This window comes from Eumetopias jubatus, unplaced genomic scaffold, assembly GCF_037043125.1.
Source record: "Eumetopias jubatus isolate StellerSeaLion01/CBP00866 unplaced genomic scaffold, mEumJub1_p1.0 scaffold_8, whole genome shotgun sequence".
In the NCBI taxonomy this organism is placed as follows: Eukaryota; Metazoa; Chordata; class Mammalia; order Carnivora; family Otariidae; genus Eumetopias; species Eumetopias jubatus.
In genome coordinates, this window is record NW_028274814.1 from 37858181 (window position 1) to 37879814 (window position 21634).

Genomic DNA, 21634 nt, shown 5'->3' on the forward strand with positions numbered 1-21634 from the left:
TGAGTTATTAAGTCCAGCCCACACTCAACAGGAGTGGAATTAATGCTACCTTTTTAGTAGAGGATTGTCAGATAAATTGTGGATATATTTTAAAATCACTACACCAAGAAACCTTCTACCTACTAAAGCAATTTCCAGGTAGTTTGATAGCAGGAAGAGATTGAGAACATTTCAATCTTGGAAAGCCATGTCCCCTGGCAGGGTTGAGGTGTTGGGCTATTGTAGGCTGGTTAATGTGAATCAGTCTGCCAGATCCTGCTCAGTTGCAGGTGAACTGACAAAATTAAGATCTTGGCCTTCAACGTTGAGGATCTAAGGGTTTCACTAATCTTTGAGTTGGCAGGGTCTCTGCCCATCCCTGACCCCCACCTTGCTTCCTCTCACCTAGTGCTAAATATATTGTAGGCTCAGCCATTCTTAGTATAACTATATTCAGGGACAGGTCAAAGGGTCTGAAAGGGGGCATCTTAAACATTTCAAACGGTGGAAACAACTGTGCTTTCCCTCTTTCGGGACAATTATTTTCTACCTTGTGTTATAGTCCTGTCTCAACCTCCCTACAAAATGTGAGTTTGCGGGATTATTTATGTATACAGTCTACCCAGGAGTTAGCACAGAGCCGGGCCGGAAGGAGAACCATAGAGAGTATTTACTGAAAGACTACAAGAATGACTAATTGGTATCCTACAAGTATTCCTTGATTGACTGGGGTTCAGGGCACTAGAACATCAAAAGAAAGCTTTGCTCCTCCGTTCCCCCCCCCCCGCAAGTAAATATTAGTTCCTTCTCCTTGACAGTCTCTGAGGGTTGAGGGAGCTGCGACTTCAGTCAGAAACGCATGTTCCAGGAAGTCCGCAGGTACAGAGTTCGTGCACACTGGCCTGCGTACCTGAAGTCTCCGTCTACTAAGAGGCGGGACCTTGCCTGCCTCTCTCCCCTCCAACAGGAACCTCACCCGCCCCACCCTCCACCCCTCATCCCTGGCTCGCCGAGCAAGAACCTTTGGCATCCGGCCGGTTCCCGGCCCCGGCCCCAGCCTCCCCCAGCGCCCGGCTTGACCCCGCGCCCTGCTCGACTCAGAGCCCTGTTAGACCCCGACTACAACTCCCGGAATGCCTCGGGCGCCGCCCGGCCCGAGCGCTCCCCGGCTGCTGATTGGCTGTGCGGCGGGGGCGGGGGCCACGGACCCGGGCTGGCGCTGTCTGCACGTGCGCGCGACGGGAGGCTGAATGGCTGTTCTCCGCTCTCTCGCGGCGGTCCGCGCGGCGCCGGGCCTCTGGTGGCTGGCAGCGCGAGCGTCGTTGGGGCTCCTGGGCCCCCTGGGCCCCTGCCCCGGGAGAGGCTACTCTGTGGACACCGCACAGGTGAGAACGCCGGAGTTCCTGCCGAGCAAGTCCTCAGGGCTGGGGGTGGGGCCGGAGCCGTGGGGAGGGAGGGGCCGCGGGCCGGGTTGCTCCTGGAGGAGGCCACTGACCTCAAGTGCGCTTCGTTCTTGCCCTGAGCACGAGTGTCCCTAGCACTCCCTGCCTCCCCCTCAGTCAGGGGGTTTGTCATGCCTTCGGCCTGGATGAAAAGTTACTTCAGCTAGAGAATGAACAAAACAAGCCCAAAACACGCACCAGGATTGTTTCTTCGCCGCTCGCTCCTTTTCGTCTCCAAAGTTATTCGGCAGTTTCTGTGTTCCTGTTTTCCCGGTCAGGGTGTGATTCCTTTACTTCCTCTGTGATTTTTCAGGATGAGAGTCTTTCGGTTTTGATTTTCAACTACATTTTTTTAAAAAGATTTTATTTATTTATTTGACAGAGAGAGACAGTGAGAGAGGGAACAGAAGCAGGGCGAGTGGGAGAGGGAGAAGCAGGCTTCCCGCGGAGCAGGGAGTACATGTGGCGCTCCATCCCAGGACCCTGGGATCATGACCTGAGCCGAAGGCAGACGCTTAACGGCTGAACCACCCAGGCGCCCCTGATTTTCAACTACCTTTGAAAGAAATTTGGAGACTCGCGATGGACTGCACCTATAAATGGACAGCCCAGAGATGAAAGTCGGTTTTGTGCGGGCTTTTTATTTTGGTCCCATTCGCTTGTGAGCCTTACCCATAATGAGCAGCTGTTACATGGAAGATCTGGGGGGCGAGAGGAAGAGAACTGGCGCAGGGTCCCTAATTTGTGCCAGGTACTTCAGTGATGATAATTCTCTCAGCAACTTTGGAGGTAGATTTAACCCTGTAGTAAGGAAGCTGAAGCTTGGAGTCAAGTTTTTAAGTACTTTTCTTTGTAAGGTCAAACGGTGGGGGGACGACTGTGCCAGCACTCTAAACCAGGTGGGCAAATCTGTTACCCTCACTTTCCTCTGGGCCATTGTCTTTTTTTTTTTTTAAAGGATAAGTTCGTTTTCTAAGATCACCACAATTTCTGTAGGTAATAATATTGTACGTTTTTATAGTGCTTTCACAGTAACCTTTGATAACTTTAAATACTTATTTTTAAAAACACATAGCACTTACTTTGTGCCAGACACTTCACAGTTACTAATTTGTACACTTTTCATAACAACTCTATGAAGTAGGTACTGTTATTCCATTTTACAGATGGAGGAACTGAAGCACAGAGAGGTTAAGCAGCTTTCTCAAGGGCATACAGCCGGTCAGTGGTAGAATCCTGGAATCCAGGGCAGTCTGGTGCTAGAGTTCTAGCTCTTAACAGCTATGTTATCACTTGTTACCATTTTGGATATGGAGCAGCTAAGAGTCAAAGAAGTTAAGTGACTTGACCAGTGTCACAGAGCTAAAAGTGGCCACACCGGAAGCATGGAATGAAAATATGTTGTGGAAAGGACTTTGCTGTCATTTATAACTATTGTATTGACTTTAGCATTTTTGCAGGTCCTGAGATATTTCCAAGTGACTTTCTTTCTTTCTTTCTTTCTTTCTTTTTAAAGATTTTATTTGTCACAGAGAGAGAAAGAGTGAGAGAGCGCAAGCAGGGGGGAAGCGGCAGGCAGAGGGAGAAGTAGGCTTCCTGGTGAGAAAGGTGCCCGATGCGGGACTTGATTCCAGGACCCTGGGGTCATGACCTGAGCTGAAGGCAGATGCTTAACCGACTGAGCCACCCAGGTGCCCCACCAAGTGCCTTTCTGATAGAGTAGGAAAAGGGAAGAAAGGGATGTAGCATAGCACAGCATTTCAGAGTACTAGCTTCATTTATTTTTTATTTTTTATTATGTTAATCATCATACATTACATCATTAGTTTTTGATGTAGTGTTCCATGATTATTTGCGTATAACACCCAGTGCTCCATGCAGAATGTGCCCTCTTTAATACCCATCACCAGGCTAACCCATCCTCCCACCCACCCTCCCCTCTAGAACCCTCAGTTTGTTTTTCAGAGTCCATCGTCTCTGATGGTTCATCTCCAGAGTACTAGCTTTAGAACTGAATCCTGCCTGTCCTGTTTGACTTAAGGCAAATGACTTAGCTTTCTAAGCTTCAATTTCTCCATCTATGTATTGAGGATATTACTTACTCTGCAGTGTTTTTGTGAGAATATCTGTAGGGTACTTTTTGTGATATATGTAGGGTACTTTGCACAGTGACTGGCACATAGTTCTCTTAAATGTGGAAGTGGTTGGAGTAGACAGTAAAGTAGACAATAGTTTTAATGCTGTTGTTGAAAACCTACCAAACTAATAACAAGAAGCAAAAACACAAAGGAACATCTTAGTAGTCCTTTCACTTCAAACTAATCTTTTTATTTTTTAATTTGAGAGAGAGAGAGAGAGAGAAACAGCATGAGAGGGGAGAGGGTCAGAGGGAGAAGTAGGCTCCCCACTGAGCCGGGAGCCTGATGTGGGACTCGATCCCAGGATCCTGGGTTCATGACCTGAGCCAAAGGCAGTTGCTTAACCAACTGAGCCACCCAGGCGCCCCCACTTCAAACTAATCTTAAAACCACACATTTTATCACTGCCACAGATATGAACTTTACTTAGAAGATCTGGCTTAATACCCAGGATGACGTTTTTAAAAACCCAAGTGATAAAGAAGAAAAATCAGAATACAGATACAGAAGAGAATGAAAAGAAAAATGAAAAAAAAAAGAGAAAAAGTCTCTTTCTCCTTCTCTCGGTACCTTCACTTAAAAAAATTAATAAACTTCATTTTTTAGAGCAGTGTTAAAGACAGATTGAAGAGAAAGTATAGAGAAATCCTATATATACGCCCTCTCCCCCCAGTTTCCTGTATTACTGATATCTTGGCGGTAGTGTGGCACATTTATTACAGTTGACTTGCACCTTTACTTTCTTGTTGCTGGGTGCCTGATTTCTCTATGTGCATTCACCTGAAGATTGGAGGTATATGATTACTCATTTATATAGTGAGAGATGAGGGACCCTTAAGGTTATTGCTAAGTTGTCCTGAAAACCTTCATGTTTTAAGTAGCAGGGGCTGTGGATTCTTACTTCTAAGAGAGCAAATTTTGTGACTATTTAGGACATGGCCACTAAGACCATTAAAACTGTGTGGTTAAATTTTGTAGCCATCAGCACAAATGAGACATCTTATTTTTTTTTTTTAAGATTTTATTTATTTATTTGACAGAGAGAGACACAGCAAGAGAGGGAACACAGCAGGGGGAGTGGGAGAGGGAGAAGCAGGCTTCCCGCGGAATGGGGAGCTCAGTGCGGGGCTTGATCCCAGGACCCTGGGATCATGACCTGAGCTGAAGGCAGACGCTTAACGACTGAGCCACCCAGGTGCCCTGAGACATCTTATTTTTTAAAACCATGCTAAGTTTTAAAAAATCCAAAAACAGAGTAACATTATGAACCCAGATTCACCAGTTATAGACATTTTGCCACACTTGCTTTGCTTGTCTCCCTCCCCTCCCCCTCCTTTTTTTTCCACCTGTAAGATTTTTAAATGAATGGCAGATTTCTTGTCACTTAACCCCTAAATTCTTCTATATGTACCTCTAAGAAAATGACATTTTAAACATAACTACAATGCTGTTGTCATACCTAACATTAGTAATCCCTTAATATAACTTAAAATTCTGTCCTTAAAATGTCCCTGAGTGTCTCAAAATTATGGGCATATGAGTTTTACCTGTAAGCTTTCAGAACAGTATGCTGTGTGTCCATGTAGTACAAGAAAGAAGGCAGGCCATGCTCTAGAACAACATAGTCCTTACTTACCTCCAGAGGGACCTGTCTTCTAAGAGTCACCAACTGTTTTCCCTTGGGAAGGGATTTGGTGGTCAGGAAGTGCCTGAGGGGAAAGGTCGCCCTTACGTTGGCTGAACCTTTCATCCTTTGGGTCCTTCAACATTCAGTCAGCCTTTGTTGAGTACCTACGGGAGTTTAAATACTGTGCCAGGGGTGCGAAAATCATACCACTCCTCCCTCTAGACCTGTGCAGTGATTCTCTTTGAGAAGAATAAAATGATAAAATCAGAAAAGAGCCATAGATCCTTTCCCCAGGAAAAATGCACACAGAGTTTTAAGGGGTTTTATGGCCACTCTGAAATCTATCCATGGGCCCCTGGTTAGGAACCCCATTCTAGTGGGGTTTGTTGAGGAAGAGGGAGGGGCTCCAGGGAACCTTGAGGGCCATCTGGTGAATGAGCACACTGAGAAGAAGAACACAAACTCACATGGCTGGGGGCTGGCAGGAGGTGCGGCAACAGCATGTTCCAACACTATCCAAGATAGTGATAGTTATCTTGGTACCTCTTGGATCCCTTCCTTACTCTGAGGTGCTTGCTGCCCTGGGAGGCCACTGAATGAGCTCTGACTTTGCCACAGCTCAGTTTAAGGCTGACATCTGGATGGAGCACTTGTGAACGGGTCACCTTTGACTAGTTCTTCTCTCTGAATTTGGTTTCTTACTCATCCAGTCAGATTATCCAGTGAATCCATATTGAGCATTATGTATAAACCAGGCCCCTTTTGCTAGGTAATGTCAGTTGGAGATAATGACACCCACCCCCAGAGGGTTGGTACAAGGATTAAGTAAGCATACCTTTGTTATATGTCCAGCTCAGAGCTCAATACAGTCTACCCATCTATTCAGATCTAGTGCAACAGGATCAGCCTTTGGAACCAAGAGTAGAGACGCTGTTTCGGTATTTCCCTTGTGGGGATTTGACAAGTTTCTCCCTGGCAGTTGTGTTTGCTGGTGGTCAGAATTTCTGTCTTGCTGATTTGAGTTGCTTTCCCTTCTATTTTTCCGGGGCCCATTCCTACCTCTGACTTGGCACCAAAGCTGCCATTGTCGAAAGCTGAAAGGTCCTGGGCACAAGCTTCCATGAAAGAGCTGGAAGACTGCCTCCCTGGCGGGGAGGGCCCTGTTCAGCGGAGGGGAGATGGGATCATTACTCTACAGTCACTCCATTTCCTAGTTTACTTGTTCCAGAAACTTATCCCTCAGCTTCCTTGACCCCACACCCTCTTGATTTTCCTCCTCCTACTGACTGTTGCTCCTCATTTTGCTGGTGACTCTTAGGTGGCCCTTCCTTAAATGGCGATGTTCTTCCAGTTCTTGCTTCTGCTCTTACTCTGCTTGTGCTTCTCGGGCTCTTCTCTCCCTTCCCAAGTTTCAGCTGTTCTCTGAGAGCAGAGAGCTTCTGAATTTTCATCTCCAGGACCTTCTGTTCAGTGCTGATGTTTCCACTTGTACGGCGGACAGGTCCAAAGTGGGATGTATCTTCTGCCCTCCCTGACCTCCCAGCTGCTGCTCCTCTAGAGTTTCTTGGGTCAGTGAGTAATATCAGCATCCACCCTCCCAGGGTCCCAAGCCAAAAAAAAAAAAAAAAAGGTATGGGGGTCCCTGTGGCCCCTCCCTCCCCTCAGCCCTGCATCCTGTTGTTACCAGGTCCTGGCTGTTCTGCTTCTATGTATAACCTCCCCCCTTCTTACCATTCTTGTTGCTGCTACCTAGCAAGACCTGTTAAAGCCACCATCATCTCTGTCTTAGATTGTAGTTGGTCCCAACTGGTCTTCAACTTGACTCTTCAGTTCACTCAATCTTGACTTTGCAGCCAGGATTTTTCTACACTGCAGGTCTGATATGATGTCACTTTGCTGTTTCAAACTCCTTAAATTGGCCTATGAGACCTAGGATGACTAGTCTTCGCCACCTCCTGCAGGTTAGGTACCCCTCATTAAGGCTCTTGGGGTGCCTTCCCCTCATTTCCTAATGTAGCACTCAGTGCAGACTGTCCTGTGGCTGCTTGTTTGTCTTCCCCATTGATCTGTGTAGATGGAGGCCACTTCTGGCTGCTTGTCTGGTCTGGTGCTGATCAGGCTCTCAATAGATACTTGTTAAATAAAGGCATGTATTTAAGTTTTCCATTGCCTAGCTCAACATTCTCTTCTAAGAAACTACTTTTGTTTAATTCTGTTTATTTACTGAGAGCTTAAGTACTCAGAAATTGATTTGCACTTGTGAAAATGCTGCAGTTTCGTGAGTTTAATTGTTTCCTAGACTGGTTGCTTTTTCTTTGACCCCAGCTGAAAAATGCAGGGCCTGGAGCACTTGCTATCACAGACAGAACCCTAGGAATAGAGTAGGTGTATGCAGTAACAATGGCTTGACCTATTGGGCACCAACAAAAGGAAAGTAGCAAACAGGTTAGGTTGAATTATTTTGAAATTTGAAAAAAATCTTATATGTTAATAAGAATTGGAATGAATTTTTTATTTGTATTTATTTATTTATTTTTAAACATTTTATTTATTTGACACAGAGAGAGGGAGATAGTGAGAGAGAGTGAGCACAAGCGGGGTAGCGGCAGGCAGGCAGAGGCAGAGGGAGAAGCAGGCTCCCTGCTGAGCAGGGAGCCCGACGCGGGACTCGATCCCAGGACCCTGGGATCACGACCTGAGCTCAAGGCAGCTGCTTAACCAACTGAGCCACCCAGGCGCCCTATTTGTATTTCTTTTTAAACTTTTTTCTCTAAAAAAAAAAAAAATCCTGTTGTTACCAGGCCCTGGCTGTTCTGCTTTTATTTGAGAGAGTGGGGGTGAGGGCAGGGGGAGGGAAAGGAGGGAGAGGGACAGAGAGAATCTCCAGCAGACTCCCCACTGACTGCGGAGCGAAACTAAGAGCCAGATGCTTATCTGACTGAGCCACCCAGGCACCCCTAAACTTTTTTTTCAAATTTTATTAAGTAATCTCTTCCCCCAACATGGGGCTTGAACTCACCACCCCAAGATCAAGAGTTGCTTGCTCTTGACTGAGCAAAACTGAACTGGCCATGTGCCCCTGGAATGAATTTTTTTAATAAAAAGGACGGTGTTTTGGGGCGTCTGGGTGGCTCAGTCCGTTAAGTGTCTGCCTTCAGCTCAGGTCATGATCTCAGGGTCCTGGGATCGAGCCTCGCATCAGGCTCCCTGGGAGTCCTGCTTCTCCCTCTCCCTCTGCCCCTCCCCCCACTCACGCACTTGCTTGCTCTCAAATAAATAAATACAATCTTTTCTTTAAAAAAAGGACAGTGTTTAGGGATGCCTGGGTGGCTCAGTCGTTAAGCATCTGCCTTCGGCTCAGGTCATGATCCCGGGGTCCTGGGATCAAGCCCCATGTTGGGCTCCCAGCTCTGCGGGGAGCTTGCTTCTCCCTCTCCCACTCCCCCTGCTTGTGTTCCCTCTCTGGCTGTCTCTCTGTCAAATAATAAAATCTTTAAAAAAAAAAAAAAGGGCACCTGGGTGGCTCAGTTGGTCAAGTGATTGCCTTCGGCTTGGGTCATGATCCCGGTGTCCTGGGATCGAGTCCCACATCAGGCTCCCCCTGCTCTGCGGGGAGCCTGCTTCTCCCTCTGCCTCTGCCTGCCCTTCCCCCTGCTTGTGCTCTCTCTGACAAATAAATAAATAAAATCTTTAAAAAAAAAAAAAAGACAGTGTTTAGAGTGCTTGGCTGGCTTAATGGAGCATGCAGTTCTTGATCTTGGGGTCATGAGTTTGAGCCCCATGTTGGGGGAAGAGATTACTAAAAAAAAAAAAAAAAAAATTAAGAAAAAGGACAGTTTTCAACTTTATAAGTCCCAAGAAATGCAGATTGAAATGAGATACATTTTTTTCCTCTTTAAAGATTTTATTTATTTATTTGACAGAGAGACGCAGTGGGAGAGGGAACACAAGCAGGGGGAGTGGGAGAGGGAGAGGCAGGCTTCCTGTGGAGCAGGGAGCCTGATGTGGGGCTCGATCCCAGGACCCTGGGACCATGACCTGAGCCGAAGGCAGACGCCCAACGACTGAGCCACCCAGGTGCCCTGAGATACCATTTTTTTAAACCTTTAACAAGATGTTTGATAATTAACAAACTCTTTGATACATGTGAAAATCAGTATGGGCAAGGATAAAGTGTGTTAACAGTGGCCATGTAAATTGATAACATGTTTTTGGAAAACAGTTTGTCAATAGGTGTTGTATTATTAAAATGTTTGCACTCTCTTGTTACTCCTGCTTTTAAGAATCCAACTTAAGGGAAAAATCAGTAAGCATGAAGAAGTTCCTTATAGCATTATTTATAGTAGTAAAACTGTGGGAAAACATGTGTCCAGAATAGGAGGAATATGTTAGTGGAATATCCACTCAGAAATACGTAGTCAGAAATGATGTTTAGAAAGAGCTCTGTATATTGATATGGAAAGATAACTAAGAGATACTATCTAAAAAAAGGTCAGATGGAAAAGAAAGTACAATATAATACTGTTTGTGTGTTATTTAACAGATAAAAATTATTACTATCTATCCACATAGAGTTTCTGGAGATCTCTAAGAGCGGAAATGGCACTGGGTGGAAGGAGGCAAGAAATTTAACATTTTTTTGATATTATCTGTAGCAAATGAGTTTTTTTTTAAAACTCCGGTGTGTTGTTGTAATAAAACTGTAAAAGATTATGAAGGCCGTTGTAACATATAAAAATATTTGAATGTCAAACAACAAGATGAAAAAGTGAACATGTAAAGTGTAGTTGTCTATGTGACAAAAGAATGGAAAAAGAAGAGCCAAGATCAATCATGTTAAAAGTCCTGGGATGTTTTTGAATTTGTCTACTTTCCATTTAAAAAATTCTTTTATATTAATTATGTGAAGATAGTTTTAACGAAATAGTTACATGCTTAAAAATACATGAAGGAGGGACTAATTCTTTGTTATAGATGGATTTGCCCTGTCAGAAATCCCATGTCCTCATTTTCTGTTCAAAGCTCTGGGTGACCTGGGGATAATGTGGCACCCCTTGTTGTGAGGGTCTTTTCCTTCTTCCCCTTTGCCTCTTGACTCAGGCTTTGGGGATTCTCTTCCTTCTGTGCAGAGCCCACCCACTTTTGGGTTCCTGTTGGACATTGATGGAGTGCTGGTGCGGGGTCACAGAGTGATCCCTGCTGCTCTGGAAGCATTCCGCAGGCTGGTGAATGCTCATGGGCAGCTGCGGGTGCCTGTGGTCTTTGTCACGAATGCTGGGAACATCTTACAACACAGCAAAGCCCAGGAGCTGTCAGCGCTGCTGGGGTTCAAGGTAAGGAGGCACCAGAGAAATGAGAGCCCAAAGAGCTGGCTGCCAGTGTAACTCCCATTCCAACTCTGACTAAGTTGCCTTTCCTGGGTTGGGGTACAGTGTTGATAAGCCCTAGGGCATGGCCTGCTGGTCAGTAGTAGAAAATAATAACTTGAAGCTCAAGCCTAGCCTCATGAGTAGAGCCTTACAGCAGGAGCATTTTTTATGTATCACTTCACCTCAAGCACAAAAATTCTGCCCATGGATTTGGCAGTATCAATCTGCTCTCTTTGTATCCATTTCTTTTCTGGGCATCAGGGTTGTCTCTTTTGGATCATCGGCCCCTGGAAAGTGAGGGTCACATTTTTCTCTATGTCTATATACCAGTGGGATTCTGAGATAATAGCCTTTGTTTCTCATAAATCTGAATACATAATCTGAAAGAGCATTGTCCCTGAAAAGCAGTCTCTCTTCACCCACTTGCAGTTCCACATGGTGTATCAGTGTTGACACGTCCTTCTTTATTAAGGGGGATTGAGTTCTTCGAAAGAGCCCTTTGGAACCAGAAGGGTAAATAAAGTGGCTGATTGACTGGGTAACACTGCTTGGGGGTGAACGCAGAACAAAGGAGTACAACTGGTTCCTTTCTATGGTTTCCGGAGAGGGTTCCAAAAACATTTTGAGTATTGGCTGCATTGTTGGAATTAGTACTATAAATGTTAAAAAGCTAAGTCTTTTTTTTTTTTTAAAGATTTTATTTATTTATTTGACAGAGACACAGTGAGAGAGGGAACACAAGCAGGGGGAGTGGGAGAGGGAGAAGCAGGCTTCCCGTGGAGCAGGGAGCCCGACGCGGGGCTCGATCCCAGGACCCTGGGATCATGACCTGAGCCGAAGGCAGACCCTTGACGACTGAGCCACCCAGACGTGTGTGCCCCCCCCTCCAAAAGCTAAGTCTTGAAGTAGAAGTGAAAACAGAAAGTCAGAGGCAGATTTCTGTGACTGTGACAAAGAACATGCCCGTAAACCCTGAGGTCTCCAGATGGAGGAACTGAGCAGAATGGGATTGGTGAATGGTCAGAACCCATGACTGATGGCGTTTCCTGCTTGTTCATTTTTTGTGGAATTAGACAGGTTCTTCTCACACCTGTTTGGGTAGTGTCTAGAGGTGTTGGGTGCCAGAAAGGGCTCCCCACTTTTTTTTTCTGGACAGTTTTTCCCTTCCTAAGTGAAAGAAGCTCCCTGTCTCCCCATTATTTTCCATCAACTTGTGTCTCTGTTTTCTTCTGTCTTTTGACGTCCCTACAGGTGGAGCCAGACCAAGTCATTCTTTCTCACAGTCCCATGAAGCTTTTCTCACAATATCACAACAAGCGGATGCTGGTGTCTGGGCAGGGGCCCCTGGTGGAAAATGCCCGAGTGTATCCTTTCAGTGCTTCTTGTTCTGGCTGAAGAGGAGGGGGCAGGACTGGAGTTTTTCTCCCATGGCCGGGGTGTGTGTGTGGACAGGACCATAGTGAGGTGTGCCGGCTGCATGGTGCCAGGGCTTAAGGGGTACATAGTGGGCTCTCGAGGGAGGGACGGTGGCTCCCAGGTATGGCCAGTCCTGGTGCCATACTTTCCAAAAAGTCAGTCCGCTGAATCAGAACCTACTGGGGAGCTTAAAATACAGATTCTTGGTTCACTGGGTCTGAGAGAAAAATCAGCAGTCTGTATGTTAGAAGACTAGGTGGTGATTCTCTAATTAGGTTTGGAACTGCTGCTCTAGCACCGTTCCTTGGCGTGCTCAATCAACTTCTCAGCTAATATTAAGTATCCACAGTGAACCTGTGGGTGTGTGCACACTCAAGAGGCAGAAGAGTTGTTGCTTGTTCTCAAGTAGCACATTCATTTGCTCATATGGCAGACCTGTGTTGAGCACTTCCCGGGTACCAGCCCCATCCTGCACGTTCTTCAGGGGCGATGGGGACCAAGAACAGCACGTGGGACTCTGTCTTCATCAAAGGGTTCATATGAGAGGCAGGAGTAACACACCCACAAAGGATAAAGGAGTATTTAAGATGGCATACGATCGGGGTGCCTGAGTGGCGCAGTTGATAAAGGTCTGACTCTGATTTCGGCTCAGGTCGGGATCTCAGGGTCATGAGATTGAGCCCCGCATTGGGCTCCCATGCTGGGAACAGAGTCTGCTTAAGAGTCTCTCTCTCCCCCTGTCCCTTTGCAACCCCCTCCACTCCCTCTGTAAGAGAAAAGCAGATTCCCAAGCCTAGACATCAAGCCCAGCAGGGATCTGCATTAAAAAAAAAAAAAAAAAAAAAAAAGATGGCATATGACTGAAAACTTAGAAGCACAGTAGAGGTTCTGAGAGTCCCAGGTATTGGGGAGGGAACACCCTGGGAGCGGCTGTGACTGGTGGCTTCATGGAGGGGTTTGGCTCAGAGATGGTTATGGTTAAGGTTTTCTGTGCAGGGAAGGAGCTAAGACGGCTGGAGAGAGAAGGGAAGGTGAGGATCCCTGAAGCAGGAGTTTGGATTGGGATAGGGTGGGGAGTAAGAGAGAGCAGGAGGAGTGGCACCTCAGAAGGGAAGGCAAGGGGCCAGTGAGCTTACTTATGAGGGCACGGGGAATCTTTGCAGGTTCTGTTGGTATTGGGTGGTCTGACGGAAGCAGCATTTTCAGGAGATTAATTTTGAAAGTAATTTGAAACCATGTCCGGTTAACATTGTAAGTGGGAATTGAGGACAGAAAAATGGAGGCAGGTCTCGGAGAGATAAGGTTGGCACTGGCTTTCTGCTCTTCATGGCCTCCCAATCCTGTCTGAATCTGGTTCATCTTCAAGAGTTAACTCAAGTCTGACTTCCCTGGACTCTGCCCAGCTACCAGCCCAGTGACGAATCTCCTCTTTTCAACTCCTCAAAACCAGCACTGTTCAGAGAGTGCTGGTTTAGATGGGCCCTGGGCATGTGGTGAGCTCCTTGAGGCCAGACATTCTTGCGTGCCTTTGTGCCCTGGTAGTGCCCAGCGTGGGACCTGGCACCCTGCTGCCGCATCGCTGTGGCAGGGTGCATCCCTACTATGCCTGTGTAGTCATGGCCCCTTTGCCAGCACCTTCAGGATTGGTGTCGGCCTTCCGGGCTGTGTCTGGGCTCTCACTGCTTCACTCTTGTCCAGGGACTGGGTGCAGTAGTTTGGTTGGGACTGTGTTGGTTCCCCTCACCTTAAAGGCATCTTCCCCCAGAACTGTCCAGCTTTGCTTCCCTGACCTTGCTGTAGACTGGGCTTCGAGAATGTGGTTACTGTGGATGAGCTGCGGATGGCCTTTCCTGTGCTTGACATGGTGGATCTCCAGCGGCGGCCGAAGACCACGGTAGTAAGGCTCATGCCCCTGGGTGTCTCATGTTTAGTTTTCTCCTCTTGTTCCCCATGTGGGTTCCTCTTACTAGTCTTGCAGGCCCTCCCACTGAGAGCCGCATCTTGTCCACCCTAGAGAGGCACATCCAGCCAAGGATTTTGTTCTCCAGATATACAAGGATGGCCAGAGGAGCAACAAGCTCCTGAGGGCTTTCCTTTTTGCCTTGTTTGTAAATAGCTGAGAACTCCTTTCAAAGCCCTAGCCTCTCCAATGAGGAGTTTTCTCCTTTACCAGCTGGTTTTCTGAGTGTTGCTTGGGAAAATCATTAACCTTAGTGAAATTAATCATTGCTGCTCCTTTATCCTAAGCTTGCTGTGGAGAGCTGTCCTTATGAGAAACAGCTTGCTTATCAAAGTAACTGGCAATTCTGAGTATGCCCGTGTTCCTTTTGGGTTTGGCTCATATTTGAACCACTGGTTTGATTTCTTATCTCTTCTGATCACTAGTCACAGGGCTTCTCACTGATCCTTTAGAGCATGACTTCTTGGCTCTTGATGGCCCCTTCCTTGCCTCCCTCCTTCCTCATGTGAACTCTCTATCACTGTGGCCTGCAGTCTAAATCAGACCACTGTCAAAATGTGGGGAAATGTAGTTATAAACATACAAGCTTACTTTTGTTTGTTTATATAGCGTTAGTCCTCCTTCCTCTAGAGCTTCCCAGTTGAACAGAGCAGTTTTTTGCCTTCGAAAGCCTCCTCCTAGGATCATGCAAATTATGTGGGGAACCAGAATGTCCGAGTTGGAACAGCTCTTAGAGCAGCTCAGAGACTGAGCCCCACACAGGGGAAGTGACCTACTGCAGGTCACATAGCTGGTTAGTGGTAGAGCCAAGACTAATGGTTTAGGGAAGGAACAGACCCCAGAGGATTGGTAAAGTGGAGGCTCCTGCCTCTTCATATCACATCAAGAGAAATGGTCCATCATGCCCTGGTGACCTCCCTTTTCTCCATAGGCTCACCTTCATCTTAGCTACCTGATTGTAGACTCTTGCTTGGCCCATATCTCACATCTTGTCTTCACTGGAGGGGGACAGCTGACCAGCCCTTTCTCCTGGCTGACCTCCATATGTGGCTTCCATCAGCGTGTTCTGTGAGAGTCCTGCTCATTTTCTCTTCACTTTTCTTTGTTTTCTTTCCTTTTTTTTTTTTTTTAAAGATTTTATTTATTTGACGGAGAGAGAGAGTGAGCACAAGCAGGGGGAGCAGCAAAGGGAGAGGGAGAAGCAGACTCCCCACCGAGCAGGGAGGACCCTGGGACCACGACTTGAGCCAAAGGCAGAAGTCCAACCAACGGAGCCACCCAGGCGCCTCTCTCTTCACTTTTCTTGATGAATTTTCTTCCTCAGTCCTATCCAGCTTCTCCTTGGCTTGGGCTAGACCATGGGGGTGGTCTTTGATCTGTCTAGAATGTGTCTTTTGCCCTGCCACTTGTTATGATGTAGTTGTGTGGTTGTCTGGTAGTGGACAGTGACTGTGGCATTGACGGGCCTTTTCTTTGTTTCTTGGCAGCCCCTTCCAAGGAACGACTTCCCTGCCATTGAAGGTAATGAGGGCCTCTGCTGGTGTAGGTGTGGCTCTGGGCAGTTCTCCTTTTGGTCGTCCAGGCTATTCTCTTGCAGCTGTTTGCCTGGAGACTGGTAGGGTGGCTGCAGGCATTGGATATCAGGTCACCTGGGTTCCAGTCTCAGATCTGCCCCTCAACACCTCTGAGACACTGGTTTTTAACCTTTCCTTCCCCATATCACTTGCTCTATTATTCCAGAAAAATTGTTTTTATTTATTTGTTTTTTTATAATTTTTTTTTAAGATTTTATTTTATTTCAGAGGGAGAGAGAGAGCACAAGAGAGGGGGAGTGGGAGGGGGAGAGGCAGACTCCCCGCTGAGCAGGGAGCCCGATGTGGGACTCGATCCCGGGACCCAAGGATCAAGACCTGAGCCGAAGGCAGACGCTTAACGACTGAGCCACCCAGGCATCCCCAGAAAAATTGTTAAGTGTAGAAAATCTTAGCATGGAAAGGCTCCCAGAGGTAATATAGGCCAGCGTTTCTCAGCTCCATTAAACCCAGTTCCCCCTCGTGTAACAAAAATACCGTTATGTCCCCTTAACTGCCCTGCAATGAAATTCATAGATAACACAACTTTCCTGTATATGTATATTAAAAATTAACTAATTCAGTATAAAGCCCTAATTGTAATATGGAGAAATAAAAGGAAAATTTTTAGTAAGGTAATGTGTATTTCAATATGTAAATAATTATTCAGGAAGGCATAATGAAGTAGTAAAATGATTATACCAAACATGGAATCACCGTGAATGTCATAGCTACAAATGCAGACTGATGTACGTGTGTTTATAGGTGTGATATAGGTGTATTTTATTTATGGGTGACTCAGAAATTAGGGGCTGCATTGTCATTGGTGAAGTGATTTTCCATTATAAGGAACAACTATTGGTAAACTTTTGAAAAGATAAAGTACAGTCTTCTCTTGACTTACATGATAGTTGCATTTTTAGAAAATTAGTGTTTGTTAAAACCTTTGTGTTTATATGTAGAATGAAATTAGGGCTTAGGCTCAGTTACTTATAAACAGGTTATTCACCTATGTGAAGGTCAGATGGGATGCTCAAAAGTTAATAGGGGGCAATTTCTGATTGTTCGGGACTGTCCTGAGCATCTAGCATTCGTGGCCCCCTCCCACGATCCTTGCCACTAATTGTCAGTCATGGTGACAATTAAAATACATCCTCCAGTTTCTGGAACACCTCCCTAGGGGGCAATACTCCCCCATGAGACCACTGGTTTGGTTCAGTCACTGGTCTTGTAGCTGATATTGGCAGCTACCATGTGTTGAGTGTTAGGTGTACAGCATGGGTTAATTATATCTCATTTTCACCCTAAACAATCATAGGTATCGTTATGATGTAGTTGAGGCTGAGTCTTAGAGAGAAGGTAAGTAACGTGCCCATAGTCACAAGGAAAATGGACAGTCAGGTTTGGAATGCTGGTCTGTGTCACTCTAGATCCTCCTCTCCTAGCTGTTAGGTTTACTGGCCCCTGGGGCTCAGAAGTGGCTGAGGAAGGCGAGCCCTTTGCCAGGTACTTGTGGGTGAGGTGGTTGGGAGAGCATTAGTCAGCAGGAGGAAGCAGGCCTGAGACTTGGCTGCTGGCTTTCTTTGTTTTAACCTCTTCTGTGAAGTACTGGTGAATACAAGTGAAAATGGGAGCCTTTAGGAAGTGCCTTCCTACGTCCTGGGCTTTCTTTACCATGGGTGAATGGATCTTTGAAGGCTGGTTCTGGGAACTGTGCCCTTGCCAGGGCTGTGTACTGTGGGGAAAGAGCCTGTGGTTGGGTGGCACCAGCTGGCATCAGCTGGCTTCCTGTCTGCCACAGAGGCCTTCTTCCTGTCCGCCACAGAGGCCAGGCAGAGTGCCCAGTAACCCTCACCTCCATGCCTTTGCTCTTTAAAGGAGTGCTTCTCCTTGGGGAGCCAGTCCGCTGGGAGACAAGCCTGCAGCTGATCATGGATGTCCTTCTCAGCAATGGGAACCCTGGGACTGGTCTGGCGACGGCCCCTTATCCCCATCTCCCCGTCCTGGCCAGCAACATGGATCTCCTTTGGATGGCTGAAGCCAAGATGCCCAGGTAAGGACACAGAGTCCCTGGCCTTGACCGTCATGGCCACTGCCAGCTGCTGCCTGGGCAGTCTTGCTGACAGTTTTCTGGCATCATTCTGGTATTCTGGGTGGTCACAGGGGCCCTGTATTTGCCACAGAAACTTGGCTTTCTGGGAGGATTTTCAAGGGGTTATTTTGCATACTAATTAGTAAATGAAAAGTATAGCTGACTGATCACTGAAGATATGTTGAGATGATCTTTAACATAGGTCCTTTGCCCTCCTTTTAAGATTTTATTTATTTATTTAGAGAGAAAGAGAAAGCATGAGTGGGAGGGGCAGAGGCAGAAGGAGTGGGAGAGAATCTCAAGCAGACTCCGCACTGACCTGACTTGGGGTTCACTCCCATGACGCCAAGATCATGACCTGAGCTGAAACCAAGAGTTGGATGCTCAACCAACTGAGCCCAGGTGCCCCTGCTCTCCAGAATCTTAACAGAACATGTTATTTTATTTTTTTTAAGATTTTAAATTTCTTTTTAAGTAATCTCTACCCCCAACATGGGGCTCAAACTCACAACCCTGAGATCAGGCATTGCGTGCTCCACCGATTCAGCCTCTGGGTGCCCCCAGAACATGTTATTTTTTGTGTATAGAGCCCAAACAATGGATGACTTCGGAGGCCTAGCAGTACAGCTGCGCCTTCTTGCCTCCTCCCTGTGGCACTGGTTCCCTCCCTCTTTGTCTCCTCCTGCCCTTAAGATGTAGGGGCTGGGGGGGGGTGGGCAATAGTTATTCTGATGGTTAGGTAGGCCAGAGAACTGAGACCCAGTGGGTAAGTGACTTTCTCAAAGGCACACAGGTACTGAGCAGGCTCTCTTCAGCTGTGTAGACCTCCTCTGTCCTGTCTGAGGCTAAGCGCAGTCTAGGCAGCTCTAGCCGTGGAGGGCCTTCCTGGAAGGGCAGCTGTGGCTACTGTACTGTTTGGCTGCTCTTATCTGCAGGGCCAAAGTCCAGAGTTTTCTCTCCCCGCTACTAATTCCTAGTGGGCTGTGTGAGTGATCCATCAACAGAGGGCAGCAGGCCCAACGCTGCCTCAGGTCACATGACTCAGTAACTCCAAAGAGATGGGTGTTACGGTGTTCTCTTGTTACTTTAGTTTTATTTATTTATTTATTTTAAAGATTTTATTTATTTTTTGACAGAGAGAGAGACAGCGAGAGAGGGAACACAAGCAGGGGGAGTGGAAGAGGGAGAAGCAGGCTTCCTGTGGAGCAGGGATCCCGATGCGAGGCTCGATCCCAGGACCCTGGGATCACGACCTGAGCCAAAGGCAGACGCTTAACGACTGAGCTACCCAGGCGCCCCTCTCTTTTTACTTTAAAACGTATATTTCTATAGCCTGAGGTTAGATATTTTCTCTAAAGTATTCTTCCTACAGTTAAGGGTGTGCCGACACTAGGTGAGGGGAGTTTGGCTATGTAGGCTGGAATGGAATAGCAAGGTGCAAATTTCAATTTATAAATCAGATTTAAGATTAATTTTCATTCAGGGTCGCCTGGTTGGCTCAGTTGGTTAAGCGACTGCCTTCGGCTCAGGTCATGATCCTGGAGTCCCAGGATCGAGTCCCACATTGGGCTCCCTGCTCAGCAGGGAGTCTGCTTCTCCCTCTGACCCTCTTCCCTCTCATGCTCTCTATCTCTCATTCTCTCTCTCTCAAATAAATAAATAAAATCTTTAAAAAAAAAGATTAATTTTCATTCACTAATTTAAAAATTGAAAATAGAATTCGTCATATAAATAAGTGACAACACTGAAATACAACCTTAATATGTTGGACAGTATCAGTTGAAATTTAGTTTAGCAGCCACGGATAAAAACCCAAAATGAAAGTGTCTTTTTTTTTTTTCCTTCAAGACTTCATTTATTTATTTGTCAGAGAGAGAGCACAAGCAGGGGGAGCAGCAGAGGGCATTGAGGGCAGAGGGCATGCGAGTAGCTTACTCGCATGGCTGCACACCTAGCTGCGGTGGTGCAAGGGAATACTTGTGTATACCCATTTGCAATATGGTGAGCTGAAAACTGGCACTGAGAAAGAAGGGGAGAAGGGCAACCAGTCATCTGCCACAGATTTAAAGCCGAATTTAAACTTGGGTTTGTGGAGTCTGACTGCCTGGGTTATAATCCTAGCTCTACCGCCTGGGGCAAGTTACTTAATCTCTGTATGCCTCAGTTTCCTCACTTGTAAATGAAAATGATGACAGCTCTCATGGGGTTATTCTGAGAGTTAAATGTGATATGCCACTCTAGTGTTCAACAAATGTTAGTCGATAACAGCAGGTCATAAAGATAAGTAATAGATGTAATTCTTACTAGAAGTAATTTCACTTTATCTGTCACCATCAGGGTGTTGGAGGGAAAGGTTGGTCTATAGGGTCCTGCTTAGAGCCAGAGAGAGGAGGCCTGAGCTGCTGAGCTTTCTTCTCTGGCAGGTTTGGCCATGGCACCTTTTTGCTGTGCCTGGAAACCATTTACCGGAAAGTGACAGGCAAAGAGCTGAGATATGAGGGCCTGATGGGCAAACCCAGCGTCCTCACTTACCAGTATGCAGAGGACCTGATCCGGCAGCAGGCGGAGAGGCGGGGCTGGGTGGCCCCCATCCAGAAGCTCTATGCTATCGGGTAAGTGCTATTCCATCTCCTCATCACTTTTGGACTTCCCCTGCCCTTTCTCCCTACCTACTCACCCACCTGTTTCCCGGTATCTAATACACACTAGTCCCACAATTGTCCTCTGCTCTCTTTGCCTTGTAACACTGAACTGGGGTTTTCTGTTCTTTCCTTTTCTGGTATGGCTGCCCCTGCCAGTGATAACCCTATGTCTGATGTCTACGGTGCCAACCTGTTCCACAAGTACCTGCAGATGGCGAAGCATGATGGGGCAGAGGAGCGGGGGGCCGATGGCTTGTGGAAGTGGCGGCCCTCAGCAACCCAGAGCTGTGCCTCTATCCTGGTGTGCACTGGTGTGTACAATCCCAAGGGCCCAGAGCCCACCAGGCCCGCCCAGGATGCAGAGGAGGCTCCATTCCATGGGCACCGGGACTTCAGCTTCAGTCCAGGGCTCATGGAGGCGTCCCACATTGTGAATGATGTGAATGAGGCTGTACAGCTGGTTTTCCACAAGGAGGGTTGGCCTTTGTAGTGAGGGCTGTGCGTTGGAGACAAGGGGGGTTGGGACCCTGGAGCTAGAGGGGAGTCCTGTTAACTGGCTTCTGGCCCACATCACTGACCATCAAGTCAGGGCCGCTTTCTGTGACACTTTCTGTGGCCCCACGGTGGATATTACTGGTCACTTAGAAGAAGACACTGGCTTTTTCTCCTGCTGGGCAGTAGCCACAGAATTGTACCTGGGGTAGAACAATCAGGATTTTCTGGGCTCAGTTCCTGTCTGCTTCTCCTGGCAGTCTGACCTCGGGCCAGTTCCTTTACCTCTGTGCCTCAGTTTCTTCTCTCATTTCAGTAGGGACTTCTGAAAAAAGGGGAAGTGGTGTGAAATAATGCAGAGCCTTGCCTGCACTGAGGGCACCACTGCATGCCAGCAAGGTGCGTCACTAACACTATGATACTGCTTTTTATTGTATTTTAGCTTATTGCCCAGAGACTTTTAGGCTTATTTTTTTAAATTAAAATAATCATAATAAATATTCATTATGCTGTCAATTGTGAAGCGCTTCTGGAATGTACTAAAAAGTCCTGTGGGGGAAGGATAGTGGGTGAGCAACGTGGGTGACCCTGAAGCGAAGAGATCGGTGCCATTTTCTCCCATAACATGTTGATGTCTCCTTTCCTACCTTTTTCTCCTTCCCACCACCAATCTACTTCTGGCCTGCAAAGCCCGAGTCTGTCTGGGAATTAGTTATGCCCAGGATTTGGCATGTACTTGACAACTCCTCTGATGTGGAAAAGAAAGGATCGTGTTTATGGTTTCTTCTGAAGGAAGGCGCTTTTCCTATAGTGATCCTGGAAAGTATGTGTTTCTTATGTTCCTCCCTCTCGGAGCAACCCATTTCCACTTTTCCATGGTCTGTGTTGTCCACGACCCCGTGTTTG

The 21634-nt window shown here is 46.8% G+C and overlaps 1 protein-coding gene across 2 annotated transcripts; it reads left to right on the forward strand.

The window, feature by feature from the left end:
* The first annotated feature begins 1207 nt into the window (after positions 1-1207).
* HDHD5 (haloacid dehalogenase like hydrolase domain containing 5) lies at positions 1208-21244 on the forward strand. Of its 2 annotated transcripts, none has more exons than XM_028121228.2 (8): positions 1208-1364; positions 10316-10519; positions 11807-11919; positions 13772-13868; positions 15419-15452; positions 17381-17555; positions 20018-20206; positions 20393-21244. In XM_028121228.2, exons 1-8 carry the CDS (start codon positions 1230-1232, stop codon positions 20724-20726), a joined length of 1281 nt encoding a protein of 426 aa, XP_027977029.1. In that variant the 5' UTR covers positions 1208-1229; the 3' UTR covers positions 20727-21244. The 2 variants fall into 2 exon arrangements, with proteins under 2 accessions (XP_027977029.1, XP_027977030.1); XM_028121229.2 differs by having other exon boundaries at positions 13772-13865.
* Positions 21245-21634: the final 390 nt, after the last annotated feature.

Bases quoted from the DNA above. Each gene is read 5' to 3' on its own strand.
- HDHD5 (XM_028121228.2), top strand. From the start codon at position 1,230: ATGGCTGTTCTCCGCTCTCTCGCGGCGGTCCGCGCGGCGCCGGGCCTC. The intron at 10,520-11,806 runs GTAAGGAGGCAC...ACGTCCCTACAG, and splicing joins CAGCGCTGCTGGGGTTCAAG to GTGGAGCCAGACCAAGTCAT. The intron at 15,453-17,380 runs GTAATGAGGGCC...TGCTCTTTAAAG, and splicing joins CGACTTCCCTGCCATTGAAG to GAGTGCTTCTCCTTGGGGAG.